Source organism: Cygnus atratus, chromosome 16, assembly GCF_013377495.2.
Source record: "Cygnus atratus isolate AKBS03 ecotype Queensland, Australia chromosome 16, CAtr_DNAZoo_HiC_assembly, whole genome shotgun sequence".
Classification (NCBI taxonomy): Eukaryota; Metazoa; Chordata; class Aves; order Anseriformes; family Anatidae; genus Cygnus; species Cygnus atratus.
In genome coordinates, this window is record NC_066377.1 from 12942401 (window position 1) to 12961138 (window position 18738).

An 18738-nucleotide genomic window follows, 5' to 3' on the forward strand; every position below is an offset into this window, starting at 1 on the left:
ATATCAAAATAAGATAAACAGCGTTGCTTAGCATTTGTTCATTCCAGGGTTGAATCATTCTCGTCAGAGACTTTCTCAAAGGATCATAGCTGCCTGGACTGCTTCACTGCTTGCTCAACATCCTTTCCTCACAGAAATAACTCCCTAGCAGATGAATAAATGAAGTTCCTTCTTAAGTACTGCAAATAGAACAGAAGGTGACAGGTGTAAATGAAGAAAATGGAATTCCTTTAGCGCTGTTTCCAGAAGAAATAAGATGAAAAAGGCAACAAGAACAGAACAACTAAGTTATATAAGGCACATGCAAGCACACCCAGTTTAAAGGCATATCCACAAATCTGGAGCAAGCACAAGGAGACACAGGAAACAAAGAAACAGATAGGAGGAGTCCGAGTTAACCTCAAGAGCAAGCTTTGAGCAGCACACCGAGTCGTATCACAGCAATTTAGATCACTAGCACAAAACAAAAGCTCTTTTGAAAGAACAGAGTTGGAAATTATTTTATCTTGTTGCAATTTTTTGACAGATAAAGATGCTAAGTCAGAGAATACAAATATGTTAACGTCACAAAACGTGCATCTCACCAGCAATTTACTTCAAGGTCAAAAACAATCAATGAGTACAAGAACATAAGATTTAGGGAAACAAACCAAGCACGCCTATACAGGAAAAAAACCCTCTTTAATTTGCTTCCAAGTTTCTATCCTAAGCAAGCAGTTTAAGTCCAGCTGAAGAACCAGGAAGATCAGACCATCAGTTATATAACGTGACAGATTTTCTTGTTTAAGATCAAGTGGTGAGATAAAGGCAAGAAATCAAGAAATAATAGACAGAAGTCTTTGAAAAAAGAGAAAATCCTCAAAAGTCATATATAGATATATCTATATACTTATACCTAAATATAAGTATTTAATAAAACATATAGAATTGGAAGTTTACACCTCAATCATTCTTTCAAATATATCAGTGTTAATGTGGTAACAGATCCCTGTTGAAAGACAACAGTCTACTCATCAAAATCTTAGATGAAGCATAATCTTAGGTGATGCACAATTTGGGATCTCATTCAGACTTGCAGAATTACAAAAAAAAAAAAAAAAAAAAAAAAATCTATTTCCAACGCACAGATAGCAAGTTCAACACAAGAGATGTCGTGGACACAAGTTCCATAACTTTTCTGCGAACAGAACAGAACCAATTCATAGCAAGTCAGCCAAAGGTCTAACTCAAAAGAAAGAGCTATTGCAAATCTTTCAAGTCCTGCTTTAAGGTCTAACTCCTCTTCTTACAATCCCCTAAATTTTGCGCACAGCCTGCCAACTCCCCCTTCCCCTCCACCCGTGGAGCAGAAGAGCAGTGCTGGTGTCTCCCTTGGGAGAAAGCGAGAAGCACAGGGCTGTTCAGGCTTCTCGGACAAGACCATAAAGGCGGACTAATTATCAAATTACTGTGGCAAAGAGGAACAATAACTTACCCAATATACCCCTAGCATGCTTTACTTTCCCTGGCTTAACAACCCAAAGTAGTTTAAGAGTCAGAATTACAGCAATCACAGCAGCAGCCTACCACTGCTGATGTATCTTTGCATACCCGTAACCATACGGGGTTTGCTCATACATACACTGCCATACAGACTGTCTCAGGGCATATCCCCATCAAAAAATTACAGTGCCTCTAGCCCTCCCTGCTTCGTGTGGCACTGCTGCCTAACATCACTTCTGTTTGTATGAAGGCATTTTATCAAAGACTTGGCACCTATGGGACAACGCACTTGAAGGTCTGTATCTACAGCACGAACGAGAAGAGTTAAGATGTCACTTGTGCAGCCTGCTAATAAGATTAGAGCTTGTTTGCAGTAACACTGCAATCACTTCATCAAGATGTGCCATTATGCAAGCAGCTCTGGGAGCAGCGTCACCAAAGGCTGTTGTGAAGAAGCCTGTTCTGCAAGTGATAAAGGGGACACGCCAGATCACTCCGCGTACGTGAAGAGCAACGCGGACCAGAGCCAGCTTTCCCCCACTACAACACAGCCACTCCCCAGCTCCTGTCCTGACACCCGCAGTGACACCAGAAAGACAAAACAGTCGTTATCTGTCCAGCACTATGGGGAGAAAAATACTTGAACACGGATGCTCTTGTGTAACGCGTGGCGCCTTCCCTGTGCCTTGTGCCGGACTTGACCTCTCAAGGTTACCTCTGCCACAGTGCTGCAAGTTTTGGATAAAGCGTGGTTTATAACCTACCTGAAACCAAACGTTGATATCAAAGTGTTTAAGGGCAAAGAAACACCATCTCAACACTCCCATCTCAGCCCTTCATCTGGAAGAGACTTATCTCCTCTCTCTTTGGTAAGGGTCTAAATAAGCAAGCTAAGGAATAGCAAAATTTGCCTAAAATCGCAGATCCGCCTGGAGGTGTCTAAGACTGAAACCGAGAGCAGAACAAACACGGGACTGATAAACCCATGCAGACACAGCCAAATCAAAAACACTCAAAGCCCTGTTTAGTCTAGTCTGTTAGTTTAGGTGCCTGCCCCATTGCATTAAGGTTTGGGTTGACCTCAGAAGACGTAAGCCATGCCCTCCCTCCATTTGTTTCACCGCAAGGTCGCCATGGAGGAGCCCGGGGCTCACTTTCCCTGCAGCAGCAAGGTAAGCCAAACAGGAAAGGCCTTTCACCGACACGGACATCCTGCTGGAGAAAGGGGCACACGGTCAAAACAAAGCACTGAGATTTAATGCGAGTTTGAACTGATCTGCCATATGAACATATGAGAATTATTAATTAAAGGTAGCATTTCCAGCCCTGTTTCCATCATCATGCACTCCCAGAACCCGGGCACACCCCAACTCAGAACAGTTTTCCTTTCCAGCAGCTGCAAGGACTTTGTCACGCCAGTTTCTCCTACCAGCAGGGCACCAGCTTGCCAAACCCCACAGACCAGCTAGCACCTCCTGCAGCGCACAGGGCTCCTGCACACTTGTTCCTACCCATTGCCTCCCCCACGCAGAGCCAGCCCCGCGTCCCCCCAGGATGCCGTGGGCAGAGCACCCGCACGGGACTCTGACGAGGTGCTGGCACTCGCTCTGCCCATTAGGGACTTGCCTGTCACATCCCCGCAGCACGCGGTGCCAGGGCCTTGAGCAAGGCCAGAATGAGTCAGTGCCTCCCAGTTACTGAACCCATCCTCAAAACACGCTGCTGCTACGAGACACCCTCACCTCCTCACTTTACTTCCACTGCCCGTGACTTCAGGCAGGATGCTCAGTCCCTGTACACCTCAGCGTCCCAGCTGGGGGACAGAGCAGGAGAGTGACCACGTGGCTTTCAGAGGAAAGATTAGGTTAGTGTGTTTGAATCCTTTACAAATAAGTTCAGAGCATTTTTTTACATGTCATTATTCATTAAAACAAAGACTTTTTAGAGAAGCACAGATTCACCCACACTAAATGTCTTACAGCTGCTTCGATGTTGAACTTAAAGTAAGGATGACACGACCTGTTCTCATTTCTTGTTGTAGCCCATTCTACCAGCCATACCTATGTTAGAGCAGAGAATAAGTAATTTTGTGTTGCTCAGATATGTGGGAACAGGCGAGAGACTACAAAGAGGAGACAAGAGGAAGCTGCTGGCCAGCACACAATAAGGAGGGGCTGAGAGATGTGCTGCAGAATGGAGCTATGCTTCGTGCATAAGGGGTCTAGGGATGCTGGAACATGGGAAAGACAGGCGTAAGTTCTTCGCTTGCATTTCTCAGGGGAGAGTTATCACACCTAAGACAAACTGCTCGGCTATTACATCGCCATGAAAAGCCTCCGCTCAGTTAAGCCCTATAAATAGCGCTTCACTCAAGGCCATGTAGCAAGAGGAAGAAACGCTGGCCTTGCAGAAAGCACACCTTCCAAGAACAACAGCCAGGCCGGGGAGCTGATCCGAGGCAGCTGCCGAGGGCAGGTTAACCCCACGCACCAGGAAGGAGCTGCCTGCAAAGCCTCCACCTGCCAGCACCCCGTGCAGCACCAGCTCAGAGGAGCAGCACGGGGTGGGGAGAGCTGGGTCAGCACCTGCCTTTGCTCAGGAGCGCTTTGGAGACGTGACACCACCACATGCTCTGCATGGGAATCCAGTGAGCATCCCCGCAGCTACCGCTGGGAAAACAAACAGTCATTAAAGACAATTAATTAGACCACGAGGATGTTCTGCGTATCATTTCCCAACCACCTCACTGCATGGGCACACGCTAGGTGTGAGCTACCACGGAAGTCAGGTATGCACGGGACACATTTCACCTGCTGGTCAGAGCTGGCTGAGCAGCTGCAAACTGCCCCTCGGTAGAGGCTGAATGTTACGGTCACAGCTAGAGAGCCTCTTCAGATCTGACCACAGAGGTTCTGGCACCAGTAAAGACCTTGGAACAAATCTAACTTGCTTGGCAAAAAAAAAGTTGTTACTGGATATTTGTATTTCTCATCAAAGAAACCCTGCAATAATCTCTAAGCATTCGTCTGGTCCTCTTACACACAGATAAGTTTAAAGTCATTTACCATATTACTCCTGGGTCACTCTCCCTAAGATTTTGTTTTGAATCTCAAATTTTGCCTGGGATCTTTTCAAGACTTCCTTTCTTGCTTCTGCACACAAATCCAGAACAGACTGGGCAAAGTGAGAAGTCAGACAGAAACATCAAAGTGTGCTACGTTTATAAATAAGATGCTTGCAAGCATATTCATACAGAACCAACACACTTAGGTCACCGCAGCAGGGAGACATTTGGAAACTTGGTGCAATTTTTAGGCTGATGCAAACAGGCTTTAAATGCGACCCTGAGTCAGTTAACGTCCTGTTAGCACACAGAGAGGACGGTGTCTGTCGAGCAGGCATTCAGTTTTCAATTGTACCTTACACGTGGTTTGCAGAATATTTATAAAGAAGCGGTTCTTACCTTCCTATAGGTTCTGTAAGCAACTGAAAAGCCTTCAAAACACACAAGCTGTGAAGGCATCTTTACTACTGAATTGTGAAGATGCACACAGCGTTCACCAGCTCCCACAGCACTACCCCAAACACACGCACACCTGCGGGTCCAACTTCCAGACTGACACCATTGGAAAAAACCTATTACGTTCACACTAAATAAAAGGAATTTTTAATATGTTTGGTTTTCATAATCGAGGCAGTGAGAGCACAGTTTTAAAGAACAGATTTTCAGAGGCAAGCGAGCTATCATCTCTCTCTTTTCCACCCGTCCTGCCGCGGGTCTCCCTCCAGCCTGCCTTTGGGGGAGGAATGCCCACCCGGCGAAGCCGTGCCCCGCACACCAAGCCCCGTACCTGCAGATGCTGCTGCCCGGCGAGCAGCCAGGCGTCTGGATGGGCTGCAGCACCACCTGGGGCCTGGGGATTCGCGTCCTGGCAACCCCCGAGCCCTGCTTGCCGAGCCTGTCCATGTCCGGCGAGGAAGGGGCGCAGCGGTCAGTCCATCCACGCCGCACCGTGCGCTGCCGCCGAGCCCAGGAGCCTGAAAGCGATTGCCAAGAGCTGCTCCTCGTCACCTGCAAGGTGTCGCTGATTGGTGCTGCACCCAGCCTCTCCTCCCTCCTTGCCTGCCCACCCACGGGACACGGAGCAGAAGGCACCACCGATACACCTGTGACTCTAAGGCAGGCGCACCAGGGGCTGAAGGACAGCACTAAGCCAGCGGCCGGCACTCGGAGGAATCAGGGAGTTGCGAGGAGTTATTTCCAAGCCTGCGCTGAAGCTTGCTAAATATTAACTGGAGTCGCAGCCACGTGAAAAGAGTAATTCCCACAAGCAGCACTGGGAAGGAGGAGTCAAATACTGGATTTGCTCCGCAAAGTTACACTTCTCAGGAGTAAGAGAACATCAAGCGAAAAAAAATCTGCCTGGGTATAGGGTGGAAGGGAGGCAGCAAATAAAAAGCAACACGCCAGCACCAACAAACAGAGCACTTAGTAAAAAAGCCAAGTCAGCATACCCTGCCGTAGCTCAGCACTGCGTAAATCACAGCTTTGTGAAAGACACTGGTGTTGAAAGAGCAGCACAAACCCAAACCACCTACAGAGGGTATTTCGCAAGATCCAGATCCCTATTTAAGATCTCGTCAACAAGCCATATACAAACGAGCAAAGGGTTAAAGTCCTTTCTCTCTGCTGTGCCCAAAAGGCTTTATTCCTATTTGTTGTTCCCACTCTCTCCACCAAACCCCCTTTCACAGCGTTTCTCTAACTTCCCCTTCCTCTGATATTTATCGTTCTCACTCCTGAAGCTAAGGTTACAGCTGACTTATTTGTTTGAAGTTCCCTTAATGAAGGCACGCAAAGCGATTTAGCCCAGGTAATAACCGCGCTCCGTTCCCCATGCTCCCAGTAGGACTGGCTCTATGGGGCAGCCTGCTTTGCCTGCCACGGCTTGAAAGGGCAGCAGCAGCTGTTTCAGAGACGGTCCCTCAGGAAAGCATGCAAAGAAGCAATCCCTGTTTAATTCCCTACCCATTAATACAGCCCTTATTTCAGCCACTGCTTTAGTCTAGACACTTTAACCCCACCTCGCACCACGCAGCCGATCTGCTCCAGCAGTAGCACCACCCGGCCGCCCCAATTCGTGTTGGGACCCGCGGGCACACCGCCGGACAGCCTGGTTTTGGGGGAGGATCACCCCAGACAGCTGGGGTTGGAGCTGGCTCCCTCTTCCCAGCACACCCCCAGCTCTTGCACACACCTCCTACATCAAATTTCTCATTCAGCTTGTTCACTACAGGTGGTCCTTGTGAGTATCACAAGGGATCAAAGTCACGACGCAGGTTATCCGTATGGCTTCTCCCACATCACTTCCACACCAAGATAAAGCACGGAAGACATCAGCCTGGGAGAACTTCAGCTTGTGAAAGCCCCAGCTGCAACAAAAGCCCATCCACGAGCTGCAGCTTGTACAACAGCACTGAATTACGCGTGGGCAGCACTTGATAACAATACACCCAATGCAAGCACCTCCCTAAGATGCAAAAAGACAGGAAAATGTTCTCACCCTCCTGCTCAGGCTCACAAGCCAAGGGGTGCTGCGGAGCCACACATGACAGAAGGAGGCACCGCGTGTGAGCACACGCTGCCCGGGTTTCGAGACAGGAGAGCAAGGAGTGGCAAAACCAGACAGATTTACGAGAGGAGAGTTGGCTGCTCTGAGCCTGCTGGTTTTACCACTCAAGGAAGCGCTGGTCCTGCCCTGGGACCACCCAGCCCCTCCAAAAGGCTTCCCACCAAACACACCTTGCCCTAAAACAAGCAGCCAGGCTGCTCCTCGGTTACACAAAAACACACACAGGCTGCCAGAACTGGGGGAAGATGACGACAGCCTGTAACTGCGTTTATTTTATCCCTCAGCTGTTTTCCTTCTCATTACATCTCCTTTAATAACTCCAGCCAGATGCTTTTATTTTTTTGGTAGGTTTTCAGACAGACCGGCTCTGTCAGGCATGAGGATGAGCCAGGTTCATCGTCACAGGCTTGTTGCAAAATTGGGGAGAATTTAAAGCATACAGAAAGAAAAGAGAATTCTTTAATAGCACGTTTAATTACTCACACAAAGCAGCATGCAAGCATTGCAGAACAATTAAGATCTGATTGACTGAGGCGCGCACACAGCAGCTGTACCTCCATCTACTGCCTTTCACACCTCCCCTCTCATCTGGACTCCGGCTCTTCGTGGTATTCGAGAGGAATAAGTAGCAAGTTTGTTTCCCACTTCGTGAGAAAGGGGGAAGAATAGGACAGAGGGGCCAGATGAGCCTGCAGCTGAGGATGGACCGGATCAGGATAAATATTCCAATCCTGGTTTTGAGCTTTCATTCACCAGGAAAGACTTCCTGGTGTCATTAAAGATGAGCCAAGCTCACCGGGCCGAGATCGCCTTACTCAAACATGGGAACAAAGAGACGTACCAGTGCTCCCAGCAGGCACAGTTAGTTCCAGTGACTCACTGGTACGAGCCCAGCACTGCCAACGACACGGCTTTAGCGCAGGACTTGGTTCTGCAGGGATCTGTGCACCCTGCCAAACTGACATGACTTGGCTTGCTCAGGAAACCTTTTTTTTTTTCCCCCTCTCCAGGACCAAAAAAAAAAGTGGAAAACATCCCACCCACCTTCGGATAGTCAGGAATTTCAGCTGAGCAAAGCACGTGATGCCTGGAGACCTGAGCCCAGGGCCTGTGAATCTGGGAGGGCTGCACCAAACCTTTGCCCCAACAGAGCTCGACGGCAGCGCCTGCGGGTCGGTTTCAACACGTGGTCACGAGCTGCACTGCAAGAACTTAGGGCAGCATTTCATTGGTGAAGCATCCCCAAATCAAACGTAAGTCAAAGGCACTACAACCTGAAGAAGAGCAAAAAGCCTGAATGCAGCTGAAACCCCTTAAACACAATTCCTTTTCCTTGGGGAGGTTCATTTTTATGGAGTCCAGATTACTAGGAAAACCCGAAAATTATTTATCCCCCTCCTCCACTCCATCACATACCACGAAAACCCTCAAGCAGTGTTACCCACGGGCCACGCGGAGCCATTAAGGTTAGCAGGTTATTAGAGTTTCTGGAGCCACCAGGGCTGTGCCATTATCCAAGCCCCAGCTCGCTCACAGCCGAGCAGGGAGGCAGCACCCAGGCCGTGCCCCGGGGCAAAGCGTTCGGCCGCAATCGCAGCTGTGCACCAGGCCCCAGCTACCGGCAGGCAGCCGTCACGCAGCCTCACTGCTCTGCCCTCGGCTGCGAGATCAAGCAAGCATCTCCCAGCCAGCAAGAAACACAGCACTCAGCCCCCGGGAGGTGCTCCAGCTAGTGATTTTACTCCGCGGTGCAAGACACAGTTTTGTCATCTCACTGGGAAAGCTCCCCAGCTCCCAGGGGTATTGCTGTATCAACCCAGGGAGTGACAGAGGTCAAGCACCACCTCCCTGGCCGTCCAGCGCTGGTCCTTCACCCTCCCTGCCCCACTGCTCTGAGGATGGCTCAGAGCCCGTAACAAATGGCTCCGACCCCACTCACTGTAAAACAGCCACGAGCTCTGTGTCACCGCACGTAATCTGCTTTACTGCACCGAAGGGTTGCAGCAAACAGAGGATTAGGGCTTCAGGCGGTGGGTGAACAGCAAGAGGGGATGATTCCTACACAGAGCTTGTTTGCACACAAATAGCTGTCAGTCTTAAACTAAAAGTTAAAAAAAAAAACACAACACCAATGGGCAAAGGAGGGGCCACGGGTATCAGCGTGGAGGCGATGCTGCAGCGGAGCGGGATGAGCAGGCAGAGGCAGCAGCTCCGAGCAGAGATCCCCACGCTGGCCACGTCGGGATGCACGGCCACCTCCCGCTGCTCCTCCTCTTCTTACCATACATTGAAACGTGCACAAGAATGAACGGATTAGTTGCGAGAAACTGCAACGTGGAAGCCATAAAAGTAAGTTAAACAGACTTACTACAGGCACCAGTACCCACAAGATTATTTGCAGGCAGTTTACCACCTTGCCTTGAGGCTCGTGGCCACTGGATAAAGGCAAAAGGCAAGGAGCAGCCAGCGTCCTGCAGCCCAATCCAGCATGTCATGGCTCAGGGTAGTAAAGGAGGAGGAGGAAGCCAGCGCTTTTTACACACGTGTATATTTAGATAAGTGAATTGCGATGTTGTTTAAACCTAATTACTACTGTAAATGTAATTTAAACCACCCAAAACATTTCCACTGTTGAAGGAAGAGCTGTAACAATAGGAGGAAGTGCTAAGACACAGCAGCTATTCTTAATGCACAAAAACACTTATTCTGATGAATAACCAGTACCTATTTACCAACCTAAATTGAACGTGCTTCTGCCTCCTGGGCATTTTCAGACTGCAAAATTAGAAACCTTCGCTGGTTTGTGAGGCTGGCCTTGTTTGCGTCCCCGTTCAAACACATGCCTGACACCTACTGGGCGCCATGCCTTGCAAAAACCCTCTCCTTCCTGCGGGACACCACAGGCAGAGAGGTGACAGACACGACAGGCAGCAGGTTAACAGCCACCCAGATGCTTGTTCACTTCCTTCAAACGCAGGGGCCCGTGCTGACAAAGTGCCACACATCATTCTTAAGGTGTGAAGGAAGAGAGGCGGGAGGACAGCAGGCCAGCAGCCGGTGACCCCGGTGGCTGTAATGAGTAACCAGCACCAAACACAGCCCGGCCGGGTCAGCTCAGCTCTCACGGGACTGGGATCCCTGCTGCAGAGCTCGCCCCAGCACCATCCTCACCTCCTGCACCGAGTGCTCTGCATCTCCTTCACGTTCACAGGAAAAAAAGGTATATGCATGAGCTCAGCCTCCAAAACTCGCGTCCCAGGGCACTTCACACACCTTACTCTGGTTTCTGCAGGTTGGATTTTCTTCCCGTTTGGGGAAAGGGGTGGGGCAACAGCCGCAAACAGAAGGAGCGCCAGAAAGGGGCTCTCTTACTCTGCTGCCCCAGTTCTCAGCCCCAAGACGCGATGTGCTAGGCTCTCATCTTGTTTATTTCCTGCACCAGCACCCCGAGCAGTGGGATGGGCTCCCGGGGCTGAACTCCCCGTGAGTCAGGGTGTTGTCAGGCACCCCACAGGAGTTACTGCCCCAGCAATGCCAGACAGCCACTCTTAAAAGAGAAGACGTGCACATGGCACAGCTCCACGGTCGGCACAGGAGCAAACGCTTCAGAGCTACCAAGGCGATGAGGCACTGAACAACTGACAGCCTGACTCAGGCCAGCCAGAGCTCCCACACGGCTGGTGAGACAATGGGAGGAAAAAAGTGAGTTGTGTAGCAGCAAGCACGTCACTCCGAGTTATTTAGTAAAAGCAAAATAGTTCAAGTCCAAGTCCAGGCAAAAATGAAGTTTGCAAAGCAACGCCTTGCTTGGTTATTTTGCTTGTTTGGACCGATTTTACTGTCTTACAAGATTTAAGTCTCCCCAGAAGTTTTTATAAATAATAAAATATTCATAAATAATGAAAACTGAATCCACTTACCTAGGTGCTCCAAATTCTTTCAAGGTCCAGAGAAGAACAGCTACCACACGGGTCCCTGCGTACTCCTGGATATAGGGCGCTTGCTTCGGAATTGAATGCCCCTTTGCTCACGTGTGGGTCTCTCTCCTATGAGCAAAGAAAAGCTCCCAAAGGCTGTCAGGGGGCTCCTACCTCTCGGGACGCAGTTAGGCTGGAACTTGCAGCCAGCCTGAGCTGCCCACCCTTTTCCACTGGTCTGGGAACCCCTCCCCGTGCTGGTCCCCAGCACGGAAACTTGAGAGCAGAGGCACTGCATTAGCAGGACTGTCCCTGCCAAGGGGCTGTGGGGGACAGCACGATACTCCCCTCTTAGAGGGAGCAGCGTTTTTACAGATCCCTCTTACTCAGTTAGTTCCAAAATAAAAGGAAAATGTAACCCAGCCTAGGAGCAGAAGTTTTTAATTAGCAGGCAGACAATAGCGAGTGTCAATTATTCCACCCATAAACAACAGTTGTGCCGGTACTCAGAAGTGCCAGCATTTGCCCTAACAGGCTTCTGTTCTGCTTTGTCACCCCTTCAACAGGTCCACTAGGAGAAATCCAAACTTGTTTTCTGTGTGGAGAGATGAGAAGCACGCTACGGGCTGTATTTATGGACATTCCCCTCATCTGTCCTCTAGAAGAGAGCTGGGACAGAAACAGAACTGGGATGCTTCTTTAAAGGCTCAGAGGTTAAAAACCAAGCCAGCTGTCACCATGTATGCCGCACTGGAGCCTTGCTGCGCAGCCACCACGCAGAGCTTGCCCGTACTCGCTTCATCTCTAAACGACGCGACAGCTGGAACAAAACTCGTGGGGAATGCAGGAACCGATTTCACAACGCGGCCAGCCGCTCTGACGGAGCTGTTAGCAGTCAGGGCTTCGTTAGCTCATCAGGGGTGGGTTTGTTTTTCCAAAATATTCACGACAAAGTTTAATTACACGAGTCTTTACGAAAACCAGAAGATTGCAGCCGTGATCTAGGACTTGAGGGCCAATGAGGGGAATACAGAGCTTGCTAGACCTTGCCAAACTACTTTGTAGGGCAGGATTCAGAGAACCACCCAGGGCAGGTGAGGTTGGCTGTGCACTGACCGTCCCAGGGCTCAGGGAGAGGCGACAGTGCCTACACATGCCTGCGTGCTGCTTGCTTTGCTCCTGCGAAGACTCACTGCTCTAATCACAGGGCTGGAGGGGAGACTGGTATCGGCGACCTCATGTGTCCAACATCGAGTGACAGCACAGGACAGATCTTCATTCTTCGTTTTACACCCAACACGTAAGCTCAGAGTAACGCAGTGCTATTTTAGAGGCAAAAAGACCACATCGTAAAGATCATCCACTGAGTACACACTGTCAAATCCGTCAACTTCAGGAGTCAGAAATTCAGGCTGGACTCGCAGCTGAGTTGAAAACTAAGAACATTTCATAAAAGTAAGCGTAAAGACATGCACGCAAGCACGTGCACACTGCACCTGTGTTTTAACTCAGCTGCAGCAAGTCCAATGGGCTGTTACAACCAGCCTGACACCGAGAGCCGTGGGTCACACCTCCAGGCTGGGCTAAGCAGCCCCGCTGCTGTACAACGGGCACTTCCTGACGCAGGCATTGCTTTACGGTGGCCATTCACACAGGTTAGGCTGTGGCCCGACACAGCACATGCTGACCTGTGCTGGAGCAGCACCATGGGGCTAAAGCCAGAGCCTTGCACGTGCTGGGCTCGAGGGGCAGCAGGAGAGGAGGCTGACTGCCCTTGCAGCTGTGCAGAAGCAACTGCTGGGCAGTTTCTGGTAAGACCTAACGTCTGCAGAGGGATCTCGAACAGCCACAGGAACGGTAGGGGCCAAGCTTCCACGCTGGGAGGTGTAAGTACAGCAGCTTGCCTAAAAGCCTTTCAGGAGACTCATCAGCACCCACAGGGCCTCGGGCTTCCCGCTGCAGTGCAGGAGGCACAGGCACCGTAATGCAGGAGAAAGACGAGAGCTCCCAACATCAGCTGGGAAACTGGCTCGCTCATAAGCACGTGAGCTGGTGAGTTTGTTCATTTTCTAATTCATTGCGCCATTAATTCACAAGTTACACCAGTCTCAGTCTGGGGGCTGAGCCCTCGTTGGATTTTACCCAAAGAGCTCATGAAATGATTGATTCGTATGGTACATCGTCCTGTAAACGAGAGGGCTAAGCAAACCGTGCCACTTGACTCGGTATTACTGTCAGAAATACTCACGTATGGTTAAACGATATCCGTAGATCCACAGCTAGCAACCACACTTCTGGACCTTCACAAAGACCAGCTTTTCTTTGCCACCTGCTTTGTTTACACCGGCAGTGTAACCCACTACAGAACTGCACAAACCTCCCTAACCGAGCTAACGAAAGCCTTGAATTTCCTCGACCTTCGATTTCTCCTCGATCCTAGTTCTTAATTTGGCCCTGGCTCGTTTTTGTTTTCCAGCTAACACATCACGGCAGCTAGACTAAGCTTTGCAAAAAGCTTTTTCCCCAACATCCTGGTGTTTAATAAAGCCTTGGGTTCTCCCAACTGACCTTGCAGCTCTGTGCTTGGTCCCAACTCTTCCTGGCCTGCAAACATCCGGCAGCTTCACGCCTGCTCTGCGGAGCCGAGAGAGCGTAGGAAGCGCGAAGTGAATGAACTCCGCAGCTCCTGGAGCAGGGACGGTGCTGGAGCGGGTGCTCGCAGCAGGGATCCTTCCTCTCCTGCTAGTCAAAGGAAACGCTGCATCTAAATACAGCCGGTACCTTTATCTACTTTTACCCTTCTCATCCACGAGCTGGAGCGAGTCCAGGGTTGCAGAGTATTTGACCAAAACAACCGTACCTCGGGTCAGCTGCAGGGATGTATACATCGCAGCCTCATGGCCACCTTCCGCTATGAGGCATGCAAGGATTTCCTTCCACTGTGTTAGCCCGGCAGTTTTCAAACATTAACATTGTCTGAGCTTTACCTTGACCGAGAAAAACAACTTTCATCAGCAAAGCTGTATTTATTTCTTGCCAAAAGAGGATATCCTTCCAGTTCCATTATATATTGGCCACCTGCTGTGGACCGACCAAGAGTTTCAGGCTTCTGTTCACCCAAGAACTGATATTAACTCCTCCTACGCTACAGAGGAGCCTGATCAAGAACAGGCAGCACCTTCATGATGTGTGCAGTCATCTCTCCTCCTGGATTATAAAGGATATTTTTCATTTCAAGTTTCAGACGCATGAGCTAAGCCAGCAGGACGTTTGGTTAGGTATCACACCTGGGCTCCTTCCCCACCACACAAATCAGTAAAACACGTTTCTGTACGTGCTATAACCTCACTCCACAAAGCGGTGTAAGGGAACTGACTTCTCACTGCTTGGGAGTGCCCAGCTGCAGGCATTATCCTTTGCCTTAGGCCCAGGGACTAACAGACATTCAAGAAACCCAGACTCTTATTTGCACTGATCCCCCTGGGGTTTAAACCAAGGCACCAGGCCAGCACTGCTGCCCAGCAGTCTGACAGCCAGCACAGAACGGGCTAGCCAGGGGAAGCGGACTTTTCAGGCACCAACCTCACAAGCAGGCATGAACTGAACCTACGGCACAATCAGGAGGTCAAAGGAGACAGCTCACACCCAGTGCACGTGCAGCAGGAGCCCTGTTTTTCCTCTAGAATTCAAACCTCAAGATGAGAAATACTGCCTTCATTTCCAGTGATGGTGCCTCGGTGAGGGCTGTTGGGATATGATTAAGCCCTGAAAAATGGGGTCAAGCACTGGCTGCATGCTCAGCTGTGCGTGTACAGAGGTGCTGAGAAATCTGAGACCCCAGGACACCAGCACAGGAGTTCACTGAGAGCAGCAGCTCGGAAAAGTCGGAGCTGACAGCAGCCAGGTGGCAGCCACCCTCAGCAAGACAGTCTCGTGCACAAGCTCCAGAGCTGTCACGTGAAAGTCATCGCCCTGCCCCAAAGCAGCAGCACTACAAAACAGCCCTTCAAACACCTCGGCGCCCCCCCCCCAGACCTCCTTCCTATCCTCTCGTGTGCTCTCCACATCCACAGCACACTGAGCGCGGTGGAGATTCACCCAGAACTGAAGTCACGTCGTGCCACCCCCTCCAGGAAGCGGGCACTTCCCTGACCCCAACTAATTGGCATCAGCTAATTGAGAAGCCTGGCCCTTCGGAGAGAAGACAGCAGATGTGATACAGCCTCTCAGGCGAGGGAGCCATGAGTGCTCCCGGTTTGTGTCATCACACTGTTTCTTCGTTACAAGGTTCTCTCTCGGGCTGCGTCAGGTGAGCTGGCAGGGAGAACCGAAATATGAAAAAAAAACAGCAAAACACTTGCTGAGGAGCTTGCTGCCACGGCTTTACCAAAGCACAGGCTGCCTGCTCTGCTGCTGCTGCACCGCAAGCACGTGCTGGGTGAGCTGCCTCTCGCCGCTGCGCTCCCCACCCCCTTGGCAGCCCCTTCCCAAAAGGCACGTACCGGTAACGCGTGGGCACGACCCTCCGTTGCTAACGAAGTCCCTCATCCTAGGAGATACGTTCTGTAAAAGGGCAAAACGGGACAAAGCGCTAAGCACATTAGCGCTGCAAAACTCAGCAAACAGGAATCCACGTGTCTGGGCCTCGGCCAAGCTGTTTGCTGGAATGCTGAGCTCTCGCTGCACGACGCGTTCGGTACCGCTCCCTGTGCTCAGGCTCCACCGTACGATGGCAGTGCGTGGGCTCACCAGGCCAGCTCACGGAGAAGAAGCCGCAGTATTCAATACCAGCGGTCTAGGACATCTCCAGGTACAATGGATGGACATGGTTTCACATTGCATAAAAACTAAACGAATAACTCCGACTCGGCAATTAACATCAGCGCTTGCCGGACGTGCAAGAAGATTCGTGGGTCCCAAAACTTTTCCCTCTAACCCTTTAAAAGGACGTGACAAACAGACCAGATTGTTGCTTATTTTCCAAGTTCCCCCCGGTGGGCACTGCCCTCTTTCTTTGCTGTACGGTAACAGCAAAGTTCCCTTCACACGCAGCTAGCACGGAGGGCTTAGTGAAAGACCCTCATTTTAACAAGAGCCCCACATCTCGCACACAGCCCAAAGCCCAGGCACTGACGGAACAAGCTGTGCAGATGGAAACAATTATTTCGGAGGGGAAGAACTCCTGCATGCACAGAGCAACGTCTCACTAAAACTGAAGCCTCCCACCAACACATTCCAGACTCTTGGAGTAATCTGCTTTGGGGAATACGCTTCTAGCTGCATCAGCTTTTGTATTTCTTTCTCCAAACCTCTTTGCAATCACAAAATGCGCTCCCCTGCGAGCTGACCTAACGGTCTTACCGAACAGCAAATACCAGAAAGCATGACAAACACCTCAATCTGAAACCTAGAGCTTTCAGAGATTTCAGATGAGCTTTCTTGCTACACGACACACCTGGAAGGACTCAACCACATGGCTAATGATGCTGTTCTGAATGACCACCTAAAGTCTACAGTATAAATAACCAAACATACGGGTTGTATTCGCTATGTAGATGGGTTTCCTCAGTAATCATTTTCTTGTCCTATTTAACATCTCACAGACCAGTGGAACTCACACTACTGCCCCGCACTGATTAGCTGGAGGCTAATTTATTAGTTAAGACACCAAGTGGCTTATATAAATCAAAATCACGTTTCTTAGAAAGGAACAGCATTACGGAAAGGAGCACCACAGACTGATTAGAAACATCTAATTAAGGGCAAGCCTTTCAAGTCAGCTACATGAAGAATATTTCATGTAATACGTTGCAGGATTAAAAATAACTCCAGCAGGTTTCAATTAAGAATCAATGCCATATGGAATGTACATTTGCAACAGGAAAGCTCAAACACCATGTCACAACTAAGACATTTTTAGGTCTCCAAACTGAAAGCACTTAAACTGCCTGGAGTTTGGCACATGGGCCAAAACATCCCAAAACGAGCAAAAGTTTTGCTGAACTGAGAGCCTAAAAGACATACAGAGCTAGAATACACTGCATCCTTGGTCGTGCGTTGTGATCTCCAAGTTTTAAAGGATTAAGAAAAGCTAAGAGTGTTCAGCATTTACACTCGTAACCTTTAGCTCCCTCCTCGCCCCGCCAGAGCTGCAGAACCCAGCGCAACTCCTGCCGTTCTCAAACTATCACAACCACACTTGTGGGGATCCCCAGGTCACCGCCTTACCCAGCCTCCTGCTTATAAGAGGATCAACACTGAGGCAAGACCAGGATGCTGAGCACTTGGGCCAGCTGGGTCTTGTAAAGGACAGAGGTGCCGTCGTATCTGTGGGATGCGTTTCAGCACTGCTCCCTGTACTCAGAGGAAGCATTATTTTTCCCCACGGCAAGCTGGACCCTTACCTGTTTCGATTTATAATGCTTTGACAAGGATGTGATTGACCAGCCAACTACTCAAAGATGTTGAGAACTGGAAGCCAACATTTATGGGTTTTTCCTTTCAGTGGCAAAAACACCACCTCAAAAAAAGAAAAACGCACACACAAACTACCACCACCAGCAAAAAAAACCCCTCAGATTTCTTGATTACACCCAGCGCTACGCTGCTGCTGCGCCCTCTTGGGGCACAAAGGATGATGAGCCAGTTCTCAAGCATTGTTTTTCTACACGCAGCTGGACATAAGAACCCCAATTTCTCTTCACTCAAACCAGATGTCAGCCCAGTTAAATCATCCCATGACTCCTCCAGGAGAAGGCTGTAAACAGCCCCAGCGCAGCACGCAGCACCAGCTGGCCCTACGAGAGGCCCCGCTGACAAGATAGATAGCGCAGCATGCTGCAGTGCCTTATCCCAAAGCGCTCTGACATGCTGCTTTCGGGACGTGTTTATCATCTACATCCATCAAAACACATTACTTCACTGCAGTTTGCACTGAGTTAGAGTTTGGGTCTTTTAGCAGTTTCTTCCAGGGTTTTGAGCCCAGCGGAGAGCAAAACTGATTTCTAAGTTTTTCAACTTAGAAACTTGCTAGTGGATGCCTATCTAGTCCCGTTCTATAAAATGCCAGCAAAGTAAATGCTTTACAAATAAGAAGGGAAAAAAATAAAGATTAACTGATGTTCAACACACCTACATCACAGCAGTACAGTCTGGCATACAGAAAGGCAGGCTTCTGTCTCCCAGGAGGCCTAACCCCAGACAAAAGAAACACCAAACTACAGCTGGGAAAGGCAACTCTCGGGCAGAAGAAGCTACCACTGCCGCTGCACTCTGAGCTCCTACTCCAGGCTTTGGTAGCAAGATATGTACCTGCTGCAGCACAGAAATGCTCTGGGACAGAGGCTGCTGAGTGCAAATGAGAAATGGTGCTTTGCCCCAGCTGAACAGACCTCACAGGTGAATTAAATCCACAAGTACAGAGAAGCCTTCATTTTTAAGAAGCTTCTATTTGCAATCACTGCAAGAAGCTCTGTAACCACACAGGGGTCTGCAGGCTCTAATGCTACTACTAACACCAAGAAAACAGTTTTGCACGCAGCAACAAAGGGAAACTAAAGCACAAATTCACTGGTGCCGTTCAGGTACTTGCAGACTACTGCCAGGTAGCTGAGAGGGCGCGCTGCATTCACACTTTGGACTCCAAATGCTCCACTTTGACCAGCTCCAGGGCAGGAGCTACAGCCAGACTCTCAGACGGAGAAAAA

The 18738-nt window shown here is 49.8% G+C and overlaps 1 protein-coding gene across 4 annotated transcripts in view; it reads right to left on the reverse strand.

Annotated features, from left to right (window-relative positions):
• Window positions 1–15633, reverse strand: part of ARHGAP40 (Rho GTPase activating protein 40) — a 36584-nt gene extending 20951 nt beyond the window's left edge. The window contains exons 1-2 of one of the 4 annotated variants that reach the window (XM_035548432.2): window positions 15535–15633; window positions 11036–12354 (exon numbers count right to left, since the gene is read on the reverse strand). Coding sequence is in view for 2 of the 4 variants with exons in the window: in XM_050714049.1 (XP_050570006.1) it covers window positions 5334–5449 (116 nt within the window). In the remaining 2 variants the exon portion in view is untranslated. Of the gene's footprint in view, window positions 1–5333; window positions 5535–11035; window positions 12355–15534 lie in introns of those variants that run through there. The other 3 variants (XM_050714049.1, XM_050714048.1, XM_035548431.2) reach the window with 3 other exon arrangements.
• Window positions 15634–18738: the final 3105 nt, after the last annotated feature.